Raw genomic sequence first — 8,719 nt, forward strand, 5'->3', positions numbered from 1 at the left:
ATGGATACATTACAGGAGTTTGTGAGAATGTAACTAAGTAATGGGTAGGAAAATAGCCCTTTCTTGCTCATTCAAACCACAAATTGCCACTTGCTTCTTAAGAAAAAGTAAAGCTTGGTGGTAAATCATGGTACAGCATTTATCTGAGCAGCCAGAAACAATAGAATCCCATAATTCATCATGATAAATATCAATAATACATTTTAACATGGATTCAGCATTTAACCAGTCATGTCTCCTAGGACCTTACAATAGAAGATAGAATGCTAATGAAGAGTGGTTTACTCTACCCTGCTTCTGAAACACTGAGGAAATCACACTCCATCTAGACATCATTTTTTAACCAGGCCTACTTTCCATAGAGCTAATAAATAACACTACTAACTTAATCATTGGATTGTAGCTTGCAGATTACCAAGGTCTTTAATTTACGCTTCTGTGAAATAGTAGGACAAGGACAAGGAAGCTGAGTTGCAGGGAGTTTAAGGAGCATTTGCTCAGTCACCCAGCTGGCAAATGACAGGGCAGGGGAGAGAAGTCAGAGAGAAGCAAGCCTGGGCTTTGGGGTTAGGCCGACTTTGGACTAGATCTCAGCTCAGCTAATTCTTGAAACACTAACCTGGGCAAGGCATGTAATCTCTCCCAGTCTTTTTTTTTTTTAACTCCAAATACATATAATACCCACCTCACAGATTTATGAGAATAAATTGGGCAAAATCTGAAAAGCAGCACAATTTCTGAAAAGATGTTCATTGCTTATTAGCATCCCTTGGTTCACATAAATGAAGAAAGAGGGTAATAAAACCTACCTCAGTGTGGAACTTCAGTGAATACCTGGAAAAGGCTCACCCTTGTTAGTTTTCTCTTTTCATCCTTTTCCTGGTTCCTCCACCTCCCCACCCCCTTATTAGCAAAGCTGTCTCCGTGGAAAGGGGAATGCGGCATATTAGAAAACTTGAGAGGGACTCAAACGAGAGGAAGCTTATCTTCATATGTCAACAAGCATTTGACTTACCTACTGAATTTATAATTGTTTCTCAGGAAACAAACAAACAAACAAAAGACCAGAATTAAGTATTTTTAAAAGACTGTCAAATTCTTTCAATTGCAATTTGGTTGAAAGCCCTCAAGGTGACAGAAGTTTGAGAATGCACCAGCCTCCATCCCTCCTTCCCCTTCAACCTGGTTGAAAGGAGCAGGTCCTTTTCCCTTTTCTATTTTACAGTCACAGTGTTACTTTAACTGAAGGTTAGGTGGAGTGAGAACAAGGGGAGATGAAAGGAAAATGGACAAAACAACTGGAGAAATAAGTTTTCATACAAATCTGAGTTCTCTTCCAAAAAGATCATTGATGCTAACATATGTTGTTATTCACATGGCCACTTTTTGGTAAAACAGGATGTTTCAAATATGTAATGTTTTTTTCTAGTACCGAGGTTCAACACGCTCAGTCAACAGCCCAGGCTGGTCTGGCTGGCTCTTTCAAACGTGCTCTCCAGTGTCAGCCTAGGATCACCTTCATCCAAAGCACGGCGTCACTGCATTTCTCATCAGTTCCCAAAGGCAGGAAAACCTTTCCTCTCATCTTAGGGCTGTCATTTAGTTAGTTCTGAAAGTTCTTCTTTGGTTTTTGGTTGAATTTTGTTTCAGTATTTACATCCCTAATTTACCCACCCCTGCTGACTGTGGCAAATTACCGTTTTGAGCAGTTCAGAGTCTGGTACGTGCATAGTCGCTCAGTCAGTCGTATCCGACTCTTTGAGACCCCATGGACTGTTAATTACCTCTGCCAGGCTCCTCTGTCCATGGGATTTTTCAGGCAAGAATACTGGAGTGGGTTGCCATTTTCCTTCTCCAGGGGATCTTCCGGACCCAGGGATCAAACCGGCATCTCCGGCACTGCAGGCGCATTCTTTACCCGTTGATCCATCAGGAAGCCCTTGAGCCTGGTACAGCTTTTATTTGATACAGGAAGAGTTTCATTAGCATCTTTAAGTTGCAGGCACATAACAAGGGGTGGTGGTGGAGTGTGGATGGAAACAAATAGAATGTCAAAATCTTTTTTCCCCCTAGAGCACTCATTTCTATTTCCTAAGATTTATTTCTGGAGGGGGTGGGGTGGGGGGGATAGCAAATGCAAACTACCTCCGGAGGGAACCTTAGAGCAGACGCCAAATGCGCGCAGAGCCGCGGGAGCGGGCTGGGCCGGGCGGGCGCTCGCTAGCTGGCCCCGTCCTCGGGCTCGCTGCTGGGCGAAGGCACCGATGAGGCCTTGGACTCGCCGTCGCTGTTGCACTCGGCCCTGCGCGAGGAGCCGGCACCGGCCGCACCCTCCTGTCCCCGCGCGTGGCGCTCCAGCACCTCCTGGAGCTGCTTGATGTAGCCGATGGCGGCGCGGAGAGTCTCCACTTTGCTGAGGCGCTTGTCCGCCAGCTCGCGGGGCAGGTGGTCTCGGAGGCGCGCGTACCCCTCGTTCACGCAGCGCACCCGCTGCCGCTCGCGCTCGTTGCGCTTGCGGAGAAAGGCGGGCTCGAAGGCGCCGTCCAGCCGGAGGGGCAGGTAGTGCCGCCTCGGGGCGCCGCCGCCGCTGAGCGCCGGCTCCCAGCTCGCGGGGTCCAGACTCACGGAGACTCTGAAGGAGTCCCGCAGGGGGAGGCGGGGCAGGGACCTCGGCACGCCCAGGGGCACCCGGCGCAGGTGATACGGCAGGGTCAGCAGTCCGGCCTGTGGACGTTTCTCCATCATTAGCCAAAGAGAAAACCAATCACCCCAGATATGAATCTCCCAGCAGAAGATGAGACTGAAAATCTTCAAAGCGGAGATCCTGGTCCATTCAGACTGCCTGACACTGCTGGTCAGCTTTTGGAGAAGTTTCTGGGTCCGGAAGCTAGGTTTCAGAACAAGTTTTAAGAAAACGTTGTAGGATTCCCTAAGTTCATTGCACTCCTCGATCTTTTTATAATGATCCAGGAGAAGGTGATAGGCAAAGATTTAGGACCCGCCCCCCCCCCAATCCACACTTCAAACCCTCTCTTCCCTTCTGATCTTCTTATTTCAAAAGATAACAAAAGGGGTTCCTCTCTTCGGTCTCGTGGCCTGGAAATGAGAATGCACACCAAACACTGGGTGATCTTCCAAAGCCATCAAAAGCTTTACAATTACTGTAATCCACCGCTCTGGGTCTTCATGAACACAGAAATCTTCAAGGTTTCAGAAGAGCTCCTCCCAGGAACCAACAGATCTACTGGCGGCTGAGCGAAAGTTTACCAGAGGCTTTCTCCTTGAAAATCAAAACTTGACTGCCCTTTGTGGTTTCCGGCGTCCAGGGCTAATGGAAGGAGCTTTTAGACTGTTTGCAAACTTACACTTGCTCTTTCATTTCTGGAGAGTTGGAGAGAAGACCTCATCAAAGGGAAGACTGCTCCCTTGTGGTTAAAAAATGTGTCAAGTCAGGGAGGACCTCGGGGAAAGTTTGAGGGTTTTCTTCTCCAAAACTAAACCTTTAAAAAACCCAAGTAGACATTTTTTGAAGGGAACAGAAAAGAAATACACTTTAGCAACAAGTATAAGGGTCTGCATATTATTATGTTGAAGACTGGGCGGTGATGTATTTGTGCTACTTTTTAAGAGCACATCAAAAGGCTGAGCAGTAACAAACACTTTTAGCCAAAGTTATTTCTCAGTGCTTACTGTAAACACAGCTTAAACACTGCTTCCAGACCTCTTCTAATCCCACCCAGGATATAAGGACATCATCTCTCCATAGTGTAAGGAGTATATTTCTATTGTATTCTTTTTGTTTAAAAAAGAGAGATGCAATTTATTTTCACCCTTGAGGGTGAGAAAGCAACATTTGAAAGGGGGAGAGCCCCATTTCCAAGGAGAAAGGATGATGGCTTTGAAGACTGTCTTTTTAAAACATAACTAAAAAATGAATAATTAATCCACCGTGTTGGTGAAGAGCTTTGAAGATGAAAGTGTCATTAAAAACCCAACTGTACTGGTTAATGTCAAAGAATGTGTTATCACACTGAAAATCAGATTTCCTGTTCTACAAACCAGCACATTAAAGGCAGCTTCCATTTTAAAAGTCCAACTTAAAAACAAGAGACGCAACCTCCCCCTACATTTATAATCAAACTTTCTGCCTGTTCCTCAGGAGCCAAGGTGTCGCCCTAACATGCTTTTTTGACAAGTCCTGTGCTTCCCTGTTTACTCTAAGTGATCAGCCTGAAGCAATAAAAGCGCTTCCATCAAGGCAAATAAAATAGAAATAATTATTCCTTTCAGGCATAAGTTAGTCACATTTAAAAAGGAGTAGCTTCCTCTGAGACTCATACCAGCAAACAAACTAATATGTCATCTTGATTTCTCAGGAGAGGAAAGCCCTACTGGGCGAAAACCCCACCAGAGAGGCAGAAATTAGACCACAAGTTGCTTTTTGGCCATGTCCAAGCGTGACTCTTAGCCATGATTCTGAGTGATGGGAAATAAATGAGGCATTTCGAGCAGAGAGATGACATGGTAAAGTTTTTTTTTTTTTTAAAGATCGCTGCCAAATAGAGAATAGATTGGAGGGGAACAAAAGAGAGAACACTTACAGATACCATTTTTCATCCTCAGATTGGCAAAAATTAAAAGATTGCTAACATCCAGGACAGGCAAGGATTTGGTAAGTGGCAGAACATACATTTCTACAAGTTTTGGGGAAAGTAACTGCTAACATTAATAGTACACACCACATATTCTATGCCTCAAGATCCCTACAGTTTTATCCCGCAAAAATAAATGCACCAGTGTGGATTTACATATAATAATATTTATTGCAGCATTGTTTACAGTGATTAAAACAAGAAAACAAATGGAAATAGGCTGAATGTCCATCAGTAGAGAAAGGGCTAATACTGTTAGAACATTATGCTATTAAAAATAATGGATTAGATCTACACATAAGAAATTGCAGAAATGGCCACCATACGTGTTAAGTGAGAAAAAAAAAAGCAAATGGTAGAGTTAACACACAGCATGAACTTAAACTGGATGATGCATTTGTCATTATATGCGTCTGTGTGAGCACAGAGGAAAAAGTTAGAAAAACACATACTAAACTTTTATCATTGGCTGCCTAAATTGTATTGGGGATGGGGGGGGTGGTTCATTTTACTTTATGGATCTTTCTACTATTTAAATTATTACAGAAAACAAATATTACTTTTGCTTTTCTCTGATCTAGTGAAGTTTAAAATACTAAAATAAAATATATAAAAAACTCAAATGATAGTCTGGTTTGACGCAAATCAACAGATTTATCACATAATTTAAAGTGCTTGAGCCAGGTTTTCCGGCTTCTTAAAAATTTTCTCTCTGAGAAATAAGTATCTACAGGATTTTTTTCCCCACTACTAATTTGTTGTTATTTAGTGTCGGACTTTTGTGACCCCAATGGACTGTAGCCTGATAGGCACATTTGTTCATGGGGTTTCCCAGGCAAGAATACTAGAGTGGGTTGCAGTTTCCTTCTCCAGGGGATCTGCCCAACCCAGGGATTGAACCCTTGTCTCCTGCATTGCAGGCAGTTCCTTACACTGAGTCACCGGGAAAGCTCTTTCCACAACTACTATCACAATCAAAAATAGTCACATCCTGATCCCATAGTGGTGTTTTCATAGGGTGTAGTAATATTATGATTACTACATGGTCTACATGGTAGACAAATAATGCTGCACTCTTTCTTACACTTTTTGAAGGTGCAACTGCTTTGGAAATAAGTGGCTTTTCCAATGAAAGCAGCACTGTTTTACTCGCATGATGTGAGTATGTATATGTGTGTGTGGTGGGAGTAGGGTGTCTTGGTCCGGGGGAGGAACTGCCTTCTTTTTTACATAAGAGATCAAAAGAATAGCTTCCGACTTCCAGTCACTCCCCAGTCAGTTTTGATCCAGACAAATGTTCTCTCCAACTTTAAAAATGTCTTTCTTAAGACTGGCTAGATCAAGTAACAGATATGCAAAACTGCCAAGAATGCTTAGGACTAGGTTTGTGTAGTCCAATTTAGATCTGCTTGTAAAAGGGGGAATAGATTCCCCCAAAGGGCAGGGTCAGTAGATTTAAAGATATCTCTAAGGCCAAGGAAACTAACTTTCCACCCCTAAAACTCAGATGGGCCCCTTATCACCTGCTTTAAGCATGTGGGGTTAAGAGACTGGCTCTTTTTGTGAAGTATTTGATATCATATTGCAGATTTTGGTTTCCTAAACCAGTGGCTGCACACCTTCCTGGCACCATACCTGCAGTTTGCACCAGCTGCCACGGGGGGAACAGGGAAACACGTTTCATTACCTCGTGATAGAAATAAGATTTAGATTTCCCTGGTGGCTCAGTGGTAAAGAATCTGCCTGCCAATGCAGGAGATGTGGGTTCGATCCCTGGGTGGGGAATACTGCCTGGAGTAGGAAATGGCAGCCCACTCTAGTATTCTTGTCTGGGAAATCCCATGAACAAAAGTGCATGGTGGACTATGGTCCATGGGGTCACAAAAGAGTTGGACACAATGACTAAACAACAGTAAAGGATAAATTAAAACCTAGAGCCTAAATAACCTTACCTTATAGATTTAAATTCAAAGATATCAACATCAACATTTTTTTGGTTAAACTCCACAGATTATTCTCCCCCAATTTCTGATTCTACTCAGTCTCAAATAGAGGTGTTGTACTGCCAAGCCTGAGCAAAGTCAGGCTCCTTCAGCACTTTTAGCCTAGGTGATCATCCACTGAAATTCGTGTAGCTTCTTAAAATCTGAGGAATGGAATTAGTTCAGCCACACGCATGTTCTGCTTTTTAAGTCCATACAACACACAAAATTATCCCAGTTCTAGTCCCGTACCCACTCCATTTTGAAAACAAGCCATTCTGCAACCCTTAGAAAAGTTAAACCAAATACTTGGAACTTGTTGTTGTTCAGTTGTCCAGTCATCCCACTCTTTGTGACCCCATGGCCTGCAGCACGCCAGGCCTCCCTGTCCCTCAGCATCTCCCAGAGTTTGCTCAAGTTCACGTTCATTGCATACATGTTCCAAACACCAGTGCTTACTTTTATACCCATGTAACGGTTTCCAAAGTTCAAAGCAGGAAATCAGTGGTATCCAAGAAAAGGCAGGCAGCCTCTCAGAATGGCCATCAAATAAACCATCCCAAGAATCAGAGGCTTAAGACAATAAACAATCATTTAATTCTTGAGCCTGAGGGGCAAAGATTTAAGCTGAATTCTAGTATACGTCTAACATGCAAACTCAGAATCAAGGGGCAGAAAAAAGCTTTTTCTCTTTTTCCTAGGATGATTGAGCTATGAAGTCTCTTTGCAAAGGGCATGGTTAGAAGAGGAGTGAAGAACTGGGGCCAGTAACATATTCCTTAGAAGATAAAATGACACAATTTAAAATTATACAGTTTTAACTAGGGACATTTCAGGGGCTCAATAACCACATGTGGCCAGTGGCTCCCATATTGGACCATCCAGCGCTAGTGTCACTGGCCTCCTTGCAGTTCCTCACACTTATCAGGGATTTTCTTGCCTCTGGGACTTTGCACTTGACGTTCTCTCTGAGTGAAACATTCTTCCAAACATGCACATGGGTCACTCCCTCATCTCTTTCGGTTCAAATGTCACCTTTTCAATGACAATTTTTCTGTCTACTGTATTTAAAGTTCCTGCTCCTATCCCTGGGCACTTTCTAGCTATATTCCTTGCCATATTTTTATGGTGTTTATTGTTATCTGGTATATTTTATATTTAAGTACTTGTTTATTGTCTGTCTTTCTTCACTATTATGTAAGCTCCATTGTTGTGGTTGATTGTTGTTTAGTTGCTCAGTTGCGTCCAATTCTGGACTGCAGTGTGCCAGGCTTCCCTGTCCTTCACCATCTTCTGGAGTTTGTTCAGACTTATGTCCATTGAGTCGGTGATGCCACCCAACCATCTTGTCCTCTGTCACCTGCTTCTCCTTCTGCCCTCAATCTCTCCCAACATCAGAATCTTTTCCAGTGAACCGGCTCTTTGCATCAGGTGGCCAAAGTATTGAAGCTTCAGCATCAGTCCTTCCGATGAATATTCAGGGTTGATTTCCTTTAGGATGGACTGGTTTGATCTCCTCGTAGTCCAGGGAACTCTCAAGAGTCTTCTCCAGCACCACAATTTGATAGCTTCAGTTCTTTTCTTCTTTATGGTCCAGCTCTCACATCCGTACAGGACTGCTGGATATTTGTTTTGCAAATATCTTCTCCCTATCTCTGGCTTGATGTATCATTTTGTCAGCAGTGTCTTTTCAAGATCAAAAGTTTTAATTTTAATGAAGTTCAATTTGTCAAATTTTTAATGGTTCCTGATTTTTGTTCCTATCAAGATTGTAAAGGTTTTCTCCTGTATTTTCTTCTGTCAGTAACATAGTTTTAGCTCTCATATTTATCTGGTCTGATGTTTACGTTGTTGTTGTTCAGTTGCCAAATTGTGTCTGACTCTTCGCTACCCCATGGACTGCAGCACACCAGTCTTCCCTGTCCTTCACCATCTCCCAGAGTTTGCCCAAACTCATGTCCATCGAGTCGGTGATGCCATCCAACCATCTTTTCCTCTGTTGCCCCCTTCTCCTTCTGCCTTCAATCTTTCCCAACATCAGGGTCTTTTCCAATGAGTCAGCTGTTGGCATCAGATGGCCAAAGT

The 8,719-nt window shown here is 43.2% G+C and overlaps 1 protein-coding gene across 1 annotated transcript; it reads right to left on the reverse strand.

Moving 5' to 3' along the window:
* Nucleotides 1-1,077: 1,077 nt before the first annotated feature.
* Nucleotides 1,078-3,343, reverse strand: ASCL4 (achaete-scute family bHLH transcription factor 4). The gene has a single exon (XM_043882510.1). The coding sequence runs from the start codon at nt 2,743-2,745 to the stop codon at nt 2,221-2,223; it is 525 nt and encodes a 174-aa protein (XP_043738445.1). The 5' UTR covers nt 2,746-3,343; the 3' UTR covers nt 1,078-2,220.
* Nucleotides 3,344-8,719: the final 5,376 nt, after the last annotated feature.

Source organism: Cervus elaphus, chromosome 22 (assembly GCF_910594005.1).
Source record: "Cervus elaphus chromosome 22, mCerEla1.1, whole genome shotgun sequence".
NCBI classification, from domain to species: Eukaryota; Metazoa; Chordata; class Mammalia; order Artiodactyla; family Cervidae; genus Cervus; species Cervus elaphus.